The sequence below is a fragment of the Paramisgurnus dabryanus genome, chromosome 20 (assembly GCF_030506205.2).
Source record: "Paramisgurnus dabryanus chromosome 20, PD_genome_1.1, whole genome shotgun sequence".
NCBI lineage: Eukaryota > Metazoa > Chordata > Actinopteri > Cypriniformes > Cobitidae > Paramisgurnus > Paramisgurnus dabryanus.
The window spans coordinates 17,539,250-17,560,383 of record NC_133356.1 but is presented as its reverse complement, the minus strand read 5'-3'; the positions used below and the strand labels follow the sequence as shown (position 1 = coordinate 17,560,383).

General features: G+C 39.5%; 1 protein-coding gene across 5 annotated transcripts in view; it reads right to left on the bottom strand.

Moving 5' to 3' along the window:
• Nucleotides 1–21,134, bottom strand: part of kat6b (K(lysine) acetyltransferase 6B) — a 38,514-nt gene that overhangs the window by 7,044 nt on the left and 10,336 nt on the right. For 4 of the 5 annotated variants that reach the window (XM_065296745.2, XM_065296747.2, XM_065296746.2 and 1 more), the window contains exons 3-13: nucleotides 11,613–11,721; nucleotides 9,792–9,907; nucleotides 9,520–9,601; nucleotides 7,407–7,539; nucleotides 5,954–6,858; nucleotides 5,212–5,330; nucleotides 3,677–3,777; nucleotides 3,381–3,522; nucleotides 2,607–2,768; nucleotides 2,220–2,313; nucleotides 165–396 (exon numbers count right to left, since the gene is read on the bottom strand). In XM_065296745.2, coding sequence (XP_065152817.1) covers nucleotides 165–396; nucleotides 2,220–2,313; nucleotides 2,607–2,768; nucleotides 3,381–3,522; nucleotides 3,677–3,777; nucleotides 5,212–5,330; nucleotides 5,954–6,858; nucleotides 7,407–7,539; nucleotides 9,520–9,601; nucleotides 9,792–9,907; nucleotides 11,613–11,721 — 2,195 coding nt within the window. The remainder of the gene's footprint in view (nucleotides 1–164; nucleotides 397–2,219; nucleotides 2,314–2,606; nucleotides 2,769–3,380; nucleotides 3,523–3,676; nucleotides 3,778–5,211; nucleotides 5,331–5,953; nucleotides 6,859–7,406; nucleotides 7,540–9,519; nucleotides 9,602–9,791; nucleotides 9,908–11,612; nucleotides 11,722–21,134) is intronic. The other variant, XM_065296749.2, reaches the window with a different exon arrangement.

Genomic DNA, 21,134 nt, shown 5'->3' with positions numbered 1-21,134 from the left:
ATGCAATTTGGATACTACAGCTCCTGAATGATCTATGCGAGAAACCATTAAAACACACCCATAAACAATTATACGTTTTTCACATCCAGTAAAAGATGCTGTACTCCACTTAAAGCTTGCGAGTGAATCGTCAGATTGACAGATACCACCAAAGCCAAACTAACCTGCCATCCTGGAAATCAATCATGTTGAGCTGCTGAAGTGTGGTAGCGATGTCATGTGGACACATGCCCGTGGCTCGGCTCATTCCCCTGATGCTCACACTCTTATCTGGGTGCTTGTGCAGGTACTCCAGTATGACACTTTTCCAATAAGCCAAGTAGGACAGACGACCCAGATCAGATAAAGGCTTCTCGGGGGAGCCGGCCTGGCCCTCCAGCCTGGAAAGTAAGTAACCTGAAAGGAAAACAGAGAGACGGACGATGAGACAATTTGTTTATGAGCGCTGTCACATTAGGTTTGAACGTCACTCTATAAAAAAAAGCAGCTCAATCACAATTTAGGAAGATGCACATGTAACTTTAAAGGCCAAGAGAAAATGTACAGGGCTAGGACTGAATGACTTTATAAGTAAAAAGGCTTGCAATTTTTTATTAAGTTCAAATATAGTTTTTAACAACTACGAATTCACTTATATCACTTAAAATCCCAGGATTCATTAACAGTGAGAGGCAGGTGCGATATGTGTTATAAAAGCGTGGATAAGACAACATCACTCGCACCACAACAAACATCTGCACAAAAGGCTAATTCAATCTAAAGCTTTCCAACTAAAATAACTAATCAAACAAGATGGCCAAAGATTTGAGCTGATGTTGTCTTTAAAACAGATGCTTAAGCAAAGTCAGATTTATGTGATCAGACTTCCAAATTATCTTTAATATGGAACTGATTTTGGTCTTTTGCATTTCAAACACAAAATCAGAGCTCTGCTGATTCCACACAAAGCAAATTAAAAATCAAATCATTCACAAGTAAACAAGTGAAATCATAACATTCATTGTACATAAGCGCATGTTAAAGGGACACTCCACTTTTTTAAAAATAAGCTCATATTCCAGCTCCCCTAGAGTTAAACATTTGATTTTTTACATTTTTGGAATCCATTCTGTCTCCGGGTCTGGCGGTACCACTTTTAGCATAGCTACGCATAATCCAATTAATCTGATTAGACCATTAGCATTTTGCTATAAAATAACCAAAGATTTTCAATATTTTTCCTATTTAAAACTTGACTCTTCTGTAGATAAACCGTGTACTAAGACCAACTGAAAAATTTAAAGTTGTAATTTTCTAGGCAGATATGGTTAGGAACCATACTCTCATTCTGGCATAATAATTAAGGACTTTGCTGCCGTAACATTGCTGCAGGAGGCACAATGATATTACGCAGCAGCCGAAAATAGCCCCCTTACAGACAGTTCACATATTGCGTCTTATGCGCACTCAAGTTTTTTATTTGAAATGTAGGCGCATGATACGGGCGCTTACGTGGTTCGACATGCTTTTTTTCCCAGGCGCATTGAGGTAAAAACATTTCAACTTTTTAGAATGCTGCAAGTGCACCGCATGTCATGTGACAAGAACCAACCAATGGTCACATTTTCCTCATGGTTTTAGACGCGAAATGTGAATCGCCACTTAGTAACTTTTAATGGCAGGAGACAATTTCCAGGCACTGCGTAATATCATTGTACCTGCTGTAGCCATGTTACGGCAGCAAAGTCCTTGATTATTATGCCAGAATAAGAGTACAGTACCTAGCCATGTCTTCCTAGAAAATTGCAACTTTTAATTTTCAGTCAGTCTTAGTACATGATGTAACTACAGAAGAGTCAAGTTTTAAATAGGAAAAATATTTGGTTTGGCTATTAAGTTTTTTTGCGTGATGCTAATGGTCTTATCAGATTAAATGGATTATGCTAAGCTATGCTAAAAGTGGTACTGCCAGCCCCGGAGATTAGCTGAATGGATTCCAAAACAGTAAAAATCAAGTATTTAACTCCAGCGGAGCTGGAAAATGAGCATATTTAAAAAAAAAAAAACAATGGAGTGTCTTTAACATTTAATGATAACTGTATACAGTACTAAAGGAATGATTAGCAACTCTTTCCATTTCATCATGAATATTTTGCTTTCTATTCCCAGGACAACAAAATCTGTTCATGATGCAAAGTCTTATGTTCACAAACTTCCAAACCAGTTAATAAATAACTTACTGAAATCAATAAGGAACCTCCCAAATCCTTGCCTTTGGTACTGAGGCATGATCATTATGCAGGAGACATTGTATTTCTGCTGGCAAAGCTTTTCCTAAGGGAAAGAGAGAGAGAGAAATAGATAGTGTGTCAGTGCGCTGCCAACGCGTGCGATTCAGTGCACCTGCCGTTGTCCTTAACTGAACCAAACACAATCACACAAAGCCCTTTGTTTTGTGACATGATGCAGAAATGCTCACACCATTGTACAATAAATTCTCTTATATGCAAGTCACCGGATATCAACATTCAGAGCTACCATTTTTTTTTTAAACACTTCCTCCACTGTTGTCTCTATATGTATCTATACTGTATATGACACACACATAAATATTTGATGAAAAGTACCTTTGAAAAGTATCCAACAAGATGACAACCCTTCTCATCATTCTGCGTTAAAACGTAGAAGAGAAAAGGCTCCACGTCGTAATACAGCGTCTTGTGATCCAGGAAAAGTTTTGCAAGCAAGCAAAGGTTTTGGCAGAATATTTTGCTGATGTTTCCATCGACCTGAACAATTGAGAAACAAAACAATTAAGAGTTTTACACGAGTCATTTAATTAAAATCATCATTTGTATAATCTATAGAGATATATTTACTTTGCTCTTCCTATTGAAGTCAACTAGTAGGTGAGCTGCATAAATGGATAGTTGATTGATCTAAGAAAATAGGATTAGGCAGGTTTTGGTTTTACCTAACCCGAAAGGATGTTTCTAGATGCAATGTCTTCAAGAAATGCTTTTAGGGGATTAGCATAGCATAGCATATTTTATGCACTTCTATGGAGCACAAAAGAAATTAAAACCAAACTCGCAGATTAACTTTTCTTTTTGCGGACACACCGGGCACAACTCATATTGTGATGGATCAAGCCTTACATACTAAATTTCGCCTTGTGATATTTGGATATCACAATAAATTGAGTTCAAGGTAGTTGGTGGTCATTAATTCATTGAGAACCAGCTTTCATTCATGTCATTGAGATGCGTCTTTAAACAAGCTTGGTGTTTCACAGACTTTGATCTTTGGACATCCCCCTCTTGAACTCATTGCAAATGCAGATTGGATGAAATTAGGATGCGAATGAAGTCATGCATGAAGATTTTAAAGACAACACTGACCTCAAACACCGAGAGGTTATCCTTTCTGTAGATCTCATTAGCAGGCGGATGAAACCACCCACATTTCTTTGAATGCCTCTGCAGAATGTCCTGGCTTTTCATGTACTTTAAGCAGAACTCACAGAGATAAAGCTTCTGTAATCTGAGAAGACAAGCAATTAATTATAAAGTGAAGAATAAGGGACAAATTACAATGTAAGTGAGAACGTCTAAATCACATTCTAGTTAAGTTTACATTCACTTTAGGCTATTACTGGCCAATATCGTGAAACATTTATTCAGCAGTTGAGACCTACCTTGCGTATTCCGGTGGATATGGTGAGGAATACCATGTTTGTATTTCATATTTCCCAAACTCAATCAACGGAGGAGATTGTCCTTGATCGCCACTAGTTTTCTATTATTGTAACAAACAGTGATAAGCAGAATGTTATTAAACATTAAACCAAGCTACATCTGTATATCATTTTAAAACATGGCAAGTTGGTCTTGCCCGTACACACTTGTTGCTCTAAAACTAGAATTTTAGTGGTGGTCGCAGGGGCTTGTATACAGTATGTGACCCTGAACCACAAAACCAGAAATAAGGGTCTTCTATTTAATTGAGATTTATGAATCATCTAAATAAATCAAGCTAAATAAATTAGCTTTTCATTGATTGGGTTGTTAGAATAGAACAATATACAACTATTTGGAAATCTGAATTCTGTGGGTGCAAAAAAAAGTGTCTAAATATTCAGAAAATTGCCCTCAAAGTTGTCCAAATAAAGTCTTAAGCACTGCATCCACTCACAAAATATTTACAAAAATAAACTTACAAAATATCTTTATGGAACATGATCTTCACATGATATCCTCATTACATTTTTTTTTTTAAGTATTTTTGGCTTTTCCTACAAATATCTCCATCCTCCTTAAGACTGGTTGTGTGGTCCAGGGTCACGTATAAATCTTGCACGATGAGGGTTATTATGTATAAGCAACACAATAGTTGCAACATTAAAGACCTCTAATGGCATATTTCCATTGCATAGTACCCCACGGTCTGGATCAGGTCAGCTTACATTTGGGGGCTTTTCCACTGGGTGCAGTACGTTGTACCCGATACATTTTTAGTACCAACTCGGTTGGGGTCCCAAGCAACCCGAGCTGATACCAAAACATGACGCGAAAACACTGTAGATCACTGATTGGTCTGAGAGAATTGTCACTACCAGTGTCATCGCAATAATGTAAAATATTAGCTTTACCTTCATGCTAGCTTGCGCTGTCTTGAGCAAACATGTAGTCATCTTTGCTCTGCTATAGGTTCCCAAACTCCCATTTAGTGATGAAAAACATCCACCGGTTGAGAATCAGGAACACCATAACAGTTTTTTCCAGACTTCCAGATTGTGGCGGCACATTCGCGATGTGCAGTTCCGCATATATGCTTAAATGCAACTTAAATGAGGTTTAGCGGAGCGCGTCGACTGACGCCACCAGTGTTTGTACAGAAACTGCCATGTGAGACAGAGGTAGTTAAAAACGTGATATGTGTAAACATCTATTTTGTGTGGCCAATTTTTATTTTGTGGCGGACTGAGAAATAACGTTAAATAAATGTATAGGGATGTATTCCAACATCACTCTTACTTGTATGATGTCACAGCAGTAGGCAGCGCAAATATAACGACACGCAGATAATCCATCACACTCTGAAGTGTTACTAAACTCGATGGAAAAGCTTACCAAACTGACCAAAACCAAACCATGGGGTAGTATGCAATGGAAAAGCGCCATAAGTGTGAGCAATGCTAAAAGTTATGCTTGCCTTAAAACATCTACTTACCTTTGCTGTAAGCTCCTTGATGCGCCTAAACAATTTCAGGTCCTCTTCAGCCACATGGTCACTGAATAAAGTCAACCGTCCTTCTCGTGTCCCTCTTCTTGAACACCCTGCATTAAAGGCTGCGAAAGTGCACAGAACAGAAATTTAGACATCAATGTTAGCAGAACGTAGTACAAATAATTAAAAAGCGGATTGTTTAATAGGTTATTAGTGAGCACTGACTTTATGCTTGACATGTCATTCAAAATCACTGCTAGCATGCAAATCTTTAGTCATGAAAGGAGAGCTGATAGGAAAGGCTCGTATCAACATTGCTGGCCAACACACTAACCTCAAACCTCTAACCACACATCACAGTTTGTTACTAGGCAACAGTGACCTTTAAACAAGTACTCGTTTGTGCACAGGTTGAGAGGAAACCAAACCAGGAGCAAGGGTCATTTGAAATGCAAACACTTTACACTAAAGTGCTTGTAACTAAATGTAAAAACATTAATAACTTTGGTTTGAGAGGCAGGTGTGAGCAGCATGAGGACTTGAGCAGATAGAAAAAATCCACAAATACTTGAACTTAGTGGCTTAAAAAATATTGCAAAAAAAGGTTAAAAAAAAATGCAGAGATGTGGTATTAGTTGAAAAAAATCCATGTTATTTTGCTTCTAAAAATGAGGAGGATGACTAAAAAGGTTTAGGATGGAAAAGCTGGTTGGGCTGCTAAAGAAATTCAGGCCCCCGTGCTTACCATGGTTCGGATTAACTCTTCCGTCTCCCAATCTGCCCTTCCCTGGTGTGGTGTGCTCCCTCTGTGGGGAGGCCTTAAACCTAAACCTGCCTAGCAGCTTGTGCTTTCTCAAGAAGGGAGTTCGTTTGAAATGGAGTGCTGACTTAAACGGCCGGCCCCGCTTGGGCGGCCATCCTGGCGCAGAACCGGACAGAGACGCTAATTTACTAGCGAAACCCTTAATGGGCTTCTTTCCTTGAAGTTGTAGGGACGTTTTGGACGAGGTGGAAGAGTCCCGGGTGCGCCGCGCACGCCTGGGCGGGGCGTAGCTGGGGAGTCCCTTTTGCCGGGACTGTCCCTGAGTGGTAAAGATGTGAGACAGTCCATCAAAGAGTCCCTTTAGCTGGTTGTTGCCTGGGAGGCTGCTTAAGGAGGGGCCGCTAGACTGGGAGGAGGAGCTGTGTGGGGAATGGGCGGAGCAGGGCGAGGAAGAGTGGGCCGGGTTCAGGGAAATGGGGCTGTGTCCTTGCGAAGGGGAGGGGGTTAGGAGAACGCTAGACGGGGCATTTAACCTCACACCTGGCGTAACCGAGCTGGAATGGGGCTCGAACCGGCGTTTCCGATAGCCTCGTTTCTTCTGCCTGTGCTGATTCGAGGAGCCCGACTCCTCTGGGCGCAACCGTCGACCCATGGGAGATGGTGTGAAAAATTTGGAAAGCCCGTCAATGAGACCTTTGGTTTTCTTGTTGATTGGGGGCAACTTGGAGAAGGTGGGTGTGGATGTGAGGGGATCAGTGAGACTTCTGCCATCTGTGGTGGGTATAAAGGTGCTTGATGAGGATGGGGTACAGAAAGTGCTTATGGAACCCCTACCATGCCGTTCTTTTTCAGACAGCTCAATGGATCCTGGACGACCCCTGTCAGACCTGCGAAAGCAGACGATGGTTTGATTAATACACAACGCATAAACGAAAGACAATCTGTGTGCTACAGTATATCTATGGCAAACGAAAAGCCCAAGCGTTGATTCGAAAGCCTGATTTCACAGCTTCAATAACACATTCCACCGTGTCTATCAGTGCTTATCAAGCCCTTAGGAGGGATGTAATCCCTGAAGTCTTGCTCATTTAAAAGCATACTGACCCAGACTCACCCGGTGCGACTGAAAGCATTCCGACTGAGCTTTACTACACAGCCATACGTTAAAAATAGACTTCCAAAGAATGCCCTGCAGGCTAAGAGTACATTGCAGCAGCCATGCTAATTTTAAACCTTTTGGATGAAAGGCTATGAAAACCTACATACACTCTCAAGGCATTAAAAAATAGCCAAGGTTGTAAAGGACAAAAATCAGAGTAGGTCATCAAAAAGAACATTTACAGTTAAGGCAACATACTGATACGAGACCTGAAACCTTTAGCCTAAAGCATAACCAACAAGACAGAAACAGCATGGATGAAATAAGTTATCGTACATCGCTGGATGTGTTAGATTTTTTCTTGGCCTTCCTGGCTTTGCATATCGCCTTTTGATCTGGGCCGCCGTCTTGTGTAGCAACCGTTTTTCCTCCTGCTCCTTTGGCCTGCATACTTGGCAGATCCACATTCCTGGGGGAGGTCCAGAAAGGCGAAAAAAGAGAGGGAGAAACAAAAAGAGAGAAGGGTTTCAAAGATGGCTCATCATGTCTGCAGATGTGACACTTTTCATATATTTCTTTATAGTGCTGAGCACAGATGACCCGCTGCGTCTCTTCCTTCATTTTCACTCGCTATAGTAGAAAGAAGAATGGCGGAAAGAGAAAGCTTTCTACAGGTAACTGTCAAACAAGGAAATGTAGAAGAAATGACTTTGTGTGGGTTGATTTTCTGACAGGGACCCAGTCATTTCATCCCCTGTAGAGGATCAAGTAAACACAAACTGAGTGATAACCCCCCCCCCTTATCTTGACACATGACAGCTGAATGTGAAAAAAATGTGACATTCTTTCTTCTTTTCAGTTCTTACTGTGGATTTTAAAATAGTACTAAAAATTCAAGTTCATAGCAACATACACAGTGGCAAAGCCCAAAGAAACCATTTTTTTCCTTATTTTTTGCAAGACCGACATGAATGACAAAAACCATCAATTGAATAGTCAAACATCGCCCATATAAACACTGATTCTCTGTGGACTTAAAGGAACACACTGACTTTTTGTGACTTTAGCTTATTTCACCGTATCCCACAGAGTTAGATAAGTCCATACATACCCTTTTTATCTCCGTGCATCCCGTAACTCTGTCTGACCCACCCACCGCTAGCCTAGCTTAGCACAAAGACTGGAAGTAAATGGCTCCAGATAGCATACAGCTCCCAATAAGTGACAAAAATAACACCAACATTTTCCTATTTATATGTTGTGATTTGTATAGTCACAGCATGTACAAATAACAAGGTCTTATGAGACACAGCTAGGATGGCCATACATGCCATTCTTCCCAGTCGTGTCCTGGCCAGGATTTCGGGTGCGTCTTCCTGAAGTCGTATTTGTCGGCCGCATACGTCATCGAGGTTTACTATTTCAGAAAAGCAACCGTTACATTTTAAGGTATGAATGAAAGTACGATTTATGTCTTAATCTTGATGGTGCGGTCGACAAATATGACTTCTGGAAGACGCACACAAAATCCTGGACAGGACGCGTCCAGGAAGAATGGCACGTCATCGTGTTAACTTTCATAAAGAAGTTAACATGCTCAATGACAAATGTTTTATTTGATTAGCGACCTGGAAAATCTTATTTTACCTTACGACTTTCTCAAGTCTTAATTTTTTTCAAGTCTAAATTGAGGTTTATACTTTTGTCTGTGTATGTCTTGACTTTTTTTCCAACCATTGCATAAAACCCATGAGTACTTAAAGAACTAAAGGTTCTTGAAAAATTAAAGTCCCTGTAAAATAAATCTTAAAAATTATTATTAACATTATAAAATGTTAGAAACGCCCCTAACACAATCGCAATCATCCATTCAGGTTGTAGCAGTGTTTGAAAGTTGAGAGAGACGGTAGCTTTCCCACGGGTGGGTGTGGTTTCAGCACAGATGACACGGAACCACCACTTAAGAGCAGAAAAATGCTACCTATTTTTCCAAACATTTATTAACTTATTGTATTTACTTGCCGTTTTATCATCATTAAATTTGGTTTGGTAGTTAATAAAACATTATTCTGTGGTGTGACAAACTCTGAACACATTTGATATCTGACTTTACAGGGACTTTAAGTAAAATGAACCTGTTCAGCTCTATTGAAACACTTTATGATGCTGCTCCCTTTTTATCTTAGCACTTACATGCCCATTTTAGGCAAACTGCCATTAACTGAAAAGGACAAGCAGTCATTTGCAAGCCACAGGCAAAGTCATTAACAACAAGAGAGAGAGAGAGGGAAAGAGAGAAAGACATAGACACAGACACACACACACCTCAAACAGTGTACATATCATCTTACAATTATGTAACCAGAATCCTTTGTGTAAAGGCACATTTAAAGAGCTTTACCCTTAGAATGGAAAAGTCTACACAAAGACAATCAAAGGCCGAACCTACCTTTTGGCATCCTGGAGAGCGGAGGGTCACAACACTCCATATGAAAACCCCTGTCACAGGAGTCACAGAAGAGCATCTGATCCTGAACAAAAACACGCCAGACACACAAAAAATAAGACTCGATGCACTATATAAGCATCCTATACAGGCAAACAACATTGTGCAGTGAAACTGTCAGAACACAAGCAGACTTCTGACACTATAAAGGATGTCAAAGTGGCACGCAGCAAGAACTGGGCCAAGGCCATCAATTTAAAAAGAAAAGAACTTACAGCGTTCTTCCCCTGAAACTGACAGGAACTGCATGTTTTGCATTCGATGCATTGCCATCGCAGAGCCTTGACATTTGCAGTCAAATCAGCAGAGAACTTTAGACATGATGGATGGCCTTTGAGGAGAAATTCGGGAATAAAAAAAAGAAAGAGAGTCTTAGAGCATGCTCAATTAAAAGAGCGACATTACCTAATCCTTTAACTTTGGCAGGAAACACAAAAGCCCTCGCTGAAACATTACAGGATAAATGTTAACAGAGACTTAATCAAGCAGGGAGAGAACATTCTCCAGCACATCAAAACAAAACAAACCAAAGATTCCCCGACTGTGGATCGGTTAAATATTTACACATGGCATCAACAATGCGATGAGCTATGCGTAAAGACTTTCCAGAATCGGTGTTTTAAAGCACTGTATTATCAAACACTTCTGAGTAGCTAATTAAAGATAATTTGATGTTAACGAGGCAGAAACGGTACGCGTGTACACTGTAATGGCACTCGATCCGTTATAGTCATGTAAAAGCCTGCACTCCTGTCCCTTAGGGCTGCCAACCAGCTGTGGTTTACAGTGGGAGCACATTTTCTATACTTTCACCAACACTTAATGAAATCCACCTCTGCGCGTTGTTAAGTCAAACTCAGCCATAAAAATGTCACCGGGAGAACAATTCCTCGTGGCATTTCAAAATCACTGTTCAAAACAAATTACAACATAAGAGCAGGTAATTTAACATGAACATAGCAATTCTGTCTGGAGGCGGAGGAAAAAAATAAATAAATGAAAGAAACAAGCCAGTGAATGTGAAGCAGGAGCAAAAAAAACCATCATCTTACAAAACTGCACACCTTTCAGCAGAATCCATCAGTGATTGTGGAAAGCCCTTCTGCCATTACTTTCATACAATATTAGACACATTTTACAGGTAAAAAAGCACTTAAGCCTGCAACATCTTGAGATATGAGAGCACATTTTGAAACATATAGCCCTAGGGAACAATTTAAGCAGTCGTCCCTGAACAAATATTCGCACAAAAAAATAAAAAACTATTTTTGTATAAACCATCAACAGCATACTGTATGGCTGAGATACAGAGATCTGAAAACAACCTGGATTTATTGACTACAACTCTACAATAGCTTTTTTGTTCCAGCACAAGGGGGTTTTACTAGTGGTAAATAAATGGAATTATTTGCTATTGAATTATTCATAAAGATAAAGTAGTAGAAGGTTTAACAGACTAATGGAGATGTTATTTAAACAGTTATGGTGCCTCTGATGATAGTTATCTATTATTGCCTTCCCATGTCATAATCTGTGTGGAAATTTGGGGGGGGGGATTACATCTTACAAGTCAATTTCATTCTGCTTTGACTCACTTCAGTCTGAAACGGATTCATTCATATGATGTAAATAAACTACACGGTCTATAATCGCTAAATAAATAGGGCATTAATAAATCATCTCTCTGTATCTCCATTTATGTATCCATCTATAAAACCCTTCACATGGAGGACACGGGTAATGCCTTGTAAATCAAAACTAAACAGAATTCAGTAACCCTGGGCCTATTCTTTCAGTGTGTGTAACCTTAATAACCCATCACTGCTCTGTTAGGCATAAGTTACTCTCCGCTGTAGTTAGTCTCTGCTTTGATTTCAGCTCAATGGTTACGAAGTCTGACTCGCACTTCAATAACAACCAAACACATTCCAGGCTAGACGATAACTCGCTTTCGGCCAGTTGGCACAGACGTTGAGAAGATGCACTGCCCGTATATGGGCACCAGTCAGGCTGAGAGTTCAAACACGGTTACTTACCACTGCTCCCACAATCCGCACATGACAGCAGCTCCTCTGGTCTCTTGTCTCGATTTGATTCCTTCGTGCCCAAACAGAAGCTGCATATTGGTATCGGGTCAGCACGTGGCTGGAGAAAGAGACAACAAAAACGATCATTTTCTGTAAAATCGATATGTCTTCTACTTTGAATTCAAATAGCAACACGAAAGCAACCTTTCTTTAAAGTCCTCTAACATCAAAGCGGCTGGTGAAGTGGTACCATTTACAGAGTCTTGATGTTTGACAGGATAAAATGCTCAAGAAGATATACTGTAGCTAAACACTTGTACGCCATCTGAATATCTAAGAAGTGCAGAGCTTTAAATCATATTTTATATATACACACACATACACGATGTATAACACCGGTTCGACTATCATTTCTAATACAAGACACACGAGAGGCATGGAAAGAGAATGCAGATTGGAAAATATAACAATTGGCATGTGTCTTGATTAGCTTTGTTTGAATATCGGGTGTCAAACTAGACAGGTGGTTACAAACCCAGGGAGCCGGGTAGTTAAGCATGCAATTATAGAGGACAAATACATGGTGCCAGATATAAAGCAGCTTTTGGCAGAGACGGGGTATGAACACAAGGACCAATAAATCAATCTAACATCACTCCATTAGAATGCTGAATACAAACTGTATGTTTAATGCATTTTAGCATTTATTAAAGGTGCCAAAGAATGCATTGAAAAAATATGTACAATTGTTCTCTGATATCTAGGTATGTAGATTAATTAAGTGCAAAAATAATCAAGAGACGGTTTAACATGCCCATTTACAACAACAGGACTTGCCTTTATAATGAAATTATCTATTATCTTATTTGAAAGGGTCATAAAAATAATTTCGAGCTCTGCTCCGATTGGCTGTTTCTCAGAGCAGTTTAGTTCTAGTTTTGCTCTGTGTGTGTGTATAAACAGAATTTGAGGAATAATCAATTGTTTGGAGATTGTTAATCTATGGTTTCTGAGTGGTACGTTTGTAGTTTTTCAGTATGGCCCTGCAAAACGTAACTGTAACCTCAATAATAGAACTTCAGCCTAAACTCAAGCATATAGCAATAACTAGCATATAGCGCTAAATCAACAGTAGCAACTTGGTTTTTAATATTGAGCTTAATTTAATGTGTAATTTAATGTTGGGGGCATACATCTTGACTGTAACATCATAGTCTGTGTCAGGCCTGTTTCCAGTGGTCTATGCCCAGCTGCACTGTTTCTTGTCTGCCATTATTGGACAAACTGATTAATCCAGGTGTGTCTGATTGTTGTTGTGACTACTGAGGTCAGGCACACTTGGATTAATCAGTTTGTCCAATAATGGCAGACAGGAAACCAGGAGCTGGCTGAAGTTCAGGAAGTAGTGCAGCTTGGCATAAAGCCTATTAGGACTGCCTAATGATTAGTCACGACTATTCATTTGCAGAATGAAAGTTTTGTTCACATAATTATTATACACAGTACATCAACAAATATTATGTATATGTATATATATATATACATACATAATATTTGTTGATACAAACACACCACTGGTTAAATACAAACACATGTATGTATATTTTTAGGGAACAAATACGTTGATATAATAAATATTTATATTAAATATATGATATATAATATGATATAAATTATATTTAAATATACAAATGTTTATACACATGCAAATATTAATTATTATACACATTACACACACATTTAATATGTAAACTAAAACTTTTATTCTGCAAACGATTAGTCGCGACGTTAGACAGCTCTACTCACAATATGTCATTACCATGTACAGAACTCTTATTACCGTGTAAGGTTTCTGAAAGGGGTGGGAACCAGCTGGGACCTAGCAATACAATATTATATAAATATCTAGGACATAATATGACATTATTCCATTCTTTTACTCCCCTGCTTCTCTTCCATTACTATTGGACATCTGTAATTACATTCTTAGCTCATTCGGAGTATGGATATGTCAAATAAAAATAACAGATTGTGCCAAACAGACCTCTAATGTGCAAAATGTAATGGTGTGAAAATAACAACACAACTTTTTTTTTAAACCTTCCCAATAGAAATCTCTCATCATGCAAGATCTCCAGAGATTAGCGAATCTAGACGCAAAACCCATAACATGTTATATTAAATCTAAATGTCTCCAGTGAATTCGGTAAGCCTGCTGAATTTGACTACTGTAAAGATTACATTCCTGTGTGAAAGCCAATTTCAAAGGCTGAAGCCAAAACAGCAGATATCAAACAATTAAACCTGTGTTGTTACTGATGAAAGATAAAGAATGTTTAGCAGGATGTCTGTACGTCACAACACGCCGCTTCACCGTATCACCAAGCACCGCAATACACAACGCTGAGCCTGTGTAAATATTGACAATGGGATGTTATACAACTGCGAGAGGTGTAGCCAGTGCCCTCTAAGTGAGGGCAACGCAAGGTGCCGATGCCAAAAGAGATTACAAGGAACTGAACAGGCTCAATGAATAGCTCCCGAGATAAGACTGTATCTTTCTTCCCAAGAAAGCCTGTGGCATGCAAGATTCATGTAGCAAAGATCAGTAAAAGGTTATGTGGAATCTTGATGAAACAGTCAGCCACCATACCCTCATGTCTCCAAACAGTTGCATGTAAATCTCAGCATGGGCCTATTCAAACCCAAGTCCTCAAATTCACCATAAGACGGTTGCAAAAACACACCGGTCTCCTGAGAAGAGGAACCAGAACTTGAGAGTAAACAAGCGAGTGATTCGGCTCAACTCTCTCCCAAAAGGCTCGTCAACGAGAGAGAGCGATCCGTCGGGGACGGCGTATATCAAATGCAGATGGGGCCTTAGACGAAGGAATAAAACTACATCTAGTGGGTATGTTCTCTGTAACATCTCAAGAGATCCACTCAGGCTGAGATCCCCGCTGTGCCGTGTTGATAAATATTGAGTGTCTGTTCTGGTGAGAAACCTGTTGAGAGTAATGCTAGACTAATTGTTTTATGCAACAGGCAATCAATCCCTGGCCTATTAATCATTTTGGCAGACCATCAATTTGCAGATGGGTTATTCATAAACATTGCAAGTTTTCATTTAAGTGCCAATTGAAAGGCTCCAATCGATGGCCCCTGAATGATACGCACGCCTCTTCATACAAACGATGAGTTGGTTAGTGCTAAAAATGAATGTGTACTTGTAGCCCATAAAGGGTTTCTCTCCCTGAGGGCGACGTAATCGCAATACACAACAAAAATCCCACCATGCACATAACGCTTGACCTCAATTGCCACCAAACAATACATCTGTATTCATGCACAGGAGGGGAAAGCACAGGCACTGCGGTCTGATATAAATACAAATAAACACCGGCTCTACAATCTACATCATTCAATAACATTAGCAGTAAATTGATTTCAAGGCAGGGCACTGGATTGTTTTAGTGCATTGAAAAACACATTTATTTACAGTGAGTGCACACATTAAACGAATAACCATGTTTGATGTGCATAATGACGAATTAAACTTAAAGCATAGCAACTTGAAAACCTCTGGATGTTTGACATTCAGTTAGCAAGTAGTGTAAAAATCACATCACATCCATGTAGGGTAAATAAACATGCATGCAAGTTCACTAAAATATGACCAGCTAGGCTAAACAAACTGTTTATCCATCAGAACTAGATCCACCATCATGCTTTCTAACCGGTGCAGTTCTCCGGCTCAAGTTTACAACAAATCCCTGAGATATCATATTGCCACCATACAGTGGCGATCGTAAACAATTTGACATTTACCACCACCAGGGCACACACAAACCTAGCACCAAAACTAGCGTATCGACGTGCACATAAATTACACAAGGGCACATTCTTGGTCCAGTGTGAACACAAATATGTGCTGATTGGTGACTACACCCTGCTGAATACTGTGACAAATACGTGTTTGCAGAAGAACATTCCCATCATTCCCATCTAAACCGGGAAATAAAAAGAGTGTGATAAAATTTCACAAGTAGCATGGGTCTGACATGGTAGGCTCAATAATTTATTATACCGATCTATTAAAAGGCAGCATAAACAGCACCGGGGGGAACAAATGCTACAGGTGGACATGTGCAAAACATGCCGAGAAATCTGTGACTGTGATGACCGCAGAGGCACGTACAGGTCATGATTTGAATAATGTGGAGGCTAAATCGTCAGTGTAAGAACATGAGGTTCTCTATGGCATTTAAAATAACATCTGTGGTATGAGAGCTACAAATTCACTGAAGTCTAAGCAGCCAAAATTGAACTACAGCGCGAATGAGCTCATAGTATAAATACGTCTACACAACAAACCATGACTAAAATCTGACGCTATGCTTGGGATTGTTTTGTTGCAAGTTCAAGCGCATGACAGGGGCCTTGCAAATATAACCTCAACATGTCTATTAAATACGTTCCAACACAGATCCAACATATTGCTTACAAGCTTCAGTGATTTATAGATCGTGTCAGAACAATGGTACTGGAATTGGTGGAACTTTGCTTTCATTGCGCCTACAATTCTTTCATTTTAAGCAGTTATTTTTGGTCTAAGAGTTGAATTGCTTGAGAAGATGCAACATCTCAAGAGGATTCGATGATACCTGTTGCATCGACGGTAAAACAGAGTTATCATCATAAAGTATCATCCGGTGATGTGTCATCCACCATGTGTCTCATCCCACATTTAACCTGACTGCTTCTGCTCTTATCTTCATGAATCTTTGAATCTCGAAATCTCAGCTTGGATTGCCACAAGCAGGGGCATATCACTTCTAAAAGGTGCCATTCATGTGGTTAAACTTCGCCCTCATCCAATAACCAGACACACTGGCAGAAATTGACACAAAATAGTTTCTACTAGCATGGTTTGCATGATCCAATCCAGTGACAAGCACATCAGCATCATCTTTCAAGCAGTTTGAGACCAAATTAAAATTGTTTCAAACCAAACACGTCATGCTTCAATGTGGAAGAGGAATGTAGGGCAGATCTGTTCTGACGCTGACCCGTGACTGTCCCATTACATTTTCCAACAGCTCTATTAGCTCATACATGCCTCGAAAACCCAAGAACTTAATGAGGATGGCAGAGCTATTACATTACCATTACTTCATTCAGGTCAGTCTGCCTCAGCAACAGCAACATGGCACGTGCTCAGGTATCTGACACTCGGGTTAACCAACTAACAATTACTGCAGCCCTAATTAAGTCATCTCCACTTCAGGCTGTGTCTGACCCTTTCGTCATTACACCCGTGTGATGGTGGTTGTGGCGGCTTAATGGTTAGAGACTTGTTAACACAAAGCAATTGCGTTTAGTGGTGACAACAATTGATCCGGGAACTCTACAGAGATACAGCTAGAGAGATTTCAATCTTGCTCCATCAATAGTGACTTGAGAATACCACTTGAGACAAATTTTACCCGCTGCTACAAAACAACCAATGATATTGTACATTAATACATAATATTGAGAGCACAACAATAAAAATGGTCTGGGAACAGTGTTTCAGTGCCCGACTGGTCCACAGCTGAATTGCCACTACATCTTTCTTGGTTCATCTGCACCAATAGTTCATTGGTGGAACAATCGGCTATCAGCAAAAGATCCATGTCGATAGTTTTTCGAGTGTGTCCGTTACTTCATAGCATTATAAAGTAATTCATTTGCTGAATAGATGCTGCATTAGCAGAGAAACAACAGCAGGAACCTAAGTTAATCGTCAAGGCTGACAGGACAATAATATTAGTAGTACCTCAAACAGTTACCCAAATGTTTAATGTCATGATTATTACTATCGATTTGCATTCGTTTATTTCCAGCTGGTTACTTTCAACCATAATTTAAGTTAATAATGAGAGAAAGCAAACTATATGCAGCTGTCGGCTACGTTAACAATAAAGTACAAGACTACACATATATGTAATTTGAATAAAATTATTTTTCAACAAGAGTGCATTTGTGAGCATGTATTTTTATGTATCAGGAAAAAGTTTGCATTATTCTGTTCCAACTAACTAATTCAAAGGATGGTGATTATTGTACATCAATCACCTTGCCAAACTGTCCAAACACAGTTCTTCACAAACTCTAAACAACAGTAAGAAACATTCATCTATTCATACTTGTGAGAGTGCAAATGATGAACCAATTCCTTTCTCATCCTACTTTATACTTTGTATCAAAATATTGCCCTTCACAGAGTACTGATCCTAGTGTTCTCACGGTACCAAAATTTCATTAGTCAGTACAGATACCAGTAAAATCCTCTGATGATTTAAGAGACACATACAATAAACTTCAGTAAGACAACTGATTGAACATATGGCGCTTTTTCATTGCATAGTACCCCACGGTTTGGTAGGGCCCTATAAAATCCGTTTAATTTTTTTCCAAATTCCGTTTTATTTTTTCCCAAATTCCGTTTTATTTTCCCCAAATTTTTTTACCCTTTAGTGTTATTTTATTCATATAAAAAGTTTGCCTTTAATGTTAATGATTAAAATGTAAATCATTTGGGGAAAAACTGGATAACACGATTACTTAATGACTGTAAAACATGCATTTACACACGCGCGCGTGCACACACAATTCAATGCATTGTTTACTGTTGTTGCAGAAGGCTACAACAAGGTGTCAAAGCAGTGGTGCCTTCAGAAGTGCCTTAAACACATCCAGCAGAACGCGATCCATATTTTATTCACAATCGCTTGAAATGCATATAACTTTACAAACATACACAGGATAGTGATCTGACTTAGGACAGCATGAGCGCGCAGCTCTTTGCACGTGCGAGCGAAAGAGAGACAGAGAGCGGCGCCATGATACTAGGGGTGTGCCGGTTTCAGAATTGGTGATGACGGTTATGACGTGAGTCAAATGTGACGGTTCGTCACATAACCGTCAGTGGGGGGCGTTTTGCTCGTTTAAATGCTCGTGGATTGACGGGAAAGTGTCATTTTACCATAAAATCATGAATGTGATGCCAAGTGTGTTTTAAACAGTAATAACTTTGAACAATTGAACAGAAAGCAATGAAATATTTAAAAAAACACGGTTGCCAGAAGACTGCGCTGTCACTCTCTGCCCAGCATAAATTAATCCTCTATCTATCATCTATTTTAATAATCTTCGGAGAAACATATTTGTGCATTGGGCTTTTTATGTCTGTAATTGTGTCTATATCTGTCATTACACAGACCAGAACAGCACAAAACAATGTGGATTAAAAGCGTATTGAAGAGGTTTTGTTAAAAAAAAAGCGCAGGTAAAAGAAAGTAATATGAACTTGAGGTTGTTATTAAACGCAGCCGGTGTAAAAGCACAATGGCCACGCGCAGCAAACGCTCTCCGCAGACGCGCTGCACAGTGCTCACCCGGCGTTTGAATAAACACTGATTAGCTACTTGCTCTACGTTTCTTTAAAATTAACAGCAAGACAACTAGCAGTGAATGTGCGTTCAAGAGAGTTAGTAGATTAGCATGGGAGGATTTGAACTTGAAAAGCGGAGTTTACTGACGCCTTTCCGCGGTTAAAACAACATTCCTTCTCATGGTCATTCATGTTTATTTGATGCTATAAATTAACTAGAAGGAAGAGATGATTTGAAAGGTGAGACTTTGTTTAATATGTTTAATCTCAAAAGTAACCGAAAAGTAACCTGATCTGTCCTGTATGTCAGCGCGTTGTCAGTGTCTGCTCCGCTCTGTATTTTTCACTGCATGAGAACGTGAGGGGGCGTATAACACAGACTGTTAACAATTGTTTTTAATTACTATTTAAAAATTCTTTATGATAAAAAATGTTGAAAAAAATATTTTAATAACACGGTTTTGTTGGTTATAGAGTTCTAATGACGGTGTTCAACTATAACCGTCGGTCTCACGGTTATATAATGACCGTCACACCCCTACATGATACAGATGATTATATTTTAAATGCGAGGGTTAGTTAGTTTGCCTCAGCTCGCTTGAAATGCATAAAACTGAACAAATTCTAGGGCTGGGTATCGATTCAGATTTTCCAGATCGATTCGATTTCGATTCACAAGCTACCAAATCGATTCGATTTCGATTCTCAATTCAATTTTCAATTCTGGTTCTCGGACCGGTTTTTATACTCTATTCAACTCAATGAATATAGATTTAATACAAATACTGTATTAATAAAAAGAACAGTGAACAGCAGGTTACAAGTGGGTAATTAATAAAATCGACGAAGCACCTGAAACCGCCATTTTAAGCACTGAATGAATGAATGAATGACAGGCTTGCCTCTTGCTCTTTGGTAACATGCGCTAGACAAAAAAGAGGGTGACATCTAGTGAAGAAGACTAGTAATTCGATTAATGTTAATCTTTCGTTCAATGTTTGCAGAAATAAATATGAAAGAAAAAAATCGATTCTGCTCTTTGAGAATCGATTCTGAATCGACCACGTAAAAAAAAACGAATAATCGAAAAATTGATTTTTTTGCCCAGCCCTAACAAATACATGAGGATTTGTGTTCGGACAGATGCGAGAGCGTGTGCACCTGAGAGAGGTGCAGTGAAACAGACGTGGATGAGAGAGTGCATGTATCTTTGCGCTCACCTTAAACAGAGTGTGGACAAAACTTACAAAATAACAGTTCTCCGGTCACAAAAGTCATGTGGGTACTGCTTGGAAATAAGTGCTTAGCATCAAATTTCTTAATTTTTCGCTGACGAAAGCAGAGGCGTGGAGAGCCGCTTCGCCATGGTTTCAGTGTTTTGGAGGGGGTCTAAAACGACGGGAGGGGGTGTGTCGCCCAGATTTACTTCCCCCAGTCTGCATTTCCCCCAGACATACGTTCGTCTCCCACACAAAAACATAATTTTATTTAAAATATGTAAAATTCAGCGAAATTCCGTGTTAATACTACATTCCGTGTTAATTTGCCAATTCCGCAATTCCGTCCGCGATTCCGTGATCGTGGAAATTATAGGGCCCTAGTTTGGTACCACCTTGGTAGGGGTTCCAAGCGACCCGAGGTGATGACGTGACGTGAAAACACTGTTGATCACTGATTGGTCTCAGAGAATCTTCACTACCAGCGTCAGCGCTATAATGTAAAAGATTAGCTTTACCTCAGTGCTAGCTTGCGCTGTCTCGAGTAAACATGTTGTCATCTGTGCTCTGCTATAAGTTCCTAAACTCCCATTTATCGATAAAAAACATCCACAGGTTGAGAATCAAGAACACCATAACAGTTTTTCCAGACTTGCAGTTTGTGGCGGAACATTAGCGACGAGCACGTCAGCATTATATATGCTTAAATGCAACTTCAATGACGCCACAGGTGTTTATACAGAAACTGTCATGTGACACAGAGGTAGTGATAAACACAATGTGCAAACATCTATTCGTGGTGGCCAACTTTAAATTAGTGACGGACTGAGAAATAAATGAATATTTGGAAATGTACAACGACGCTCTCATTTGTATGAT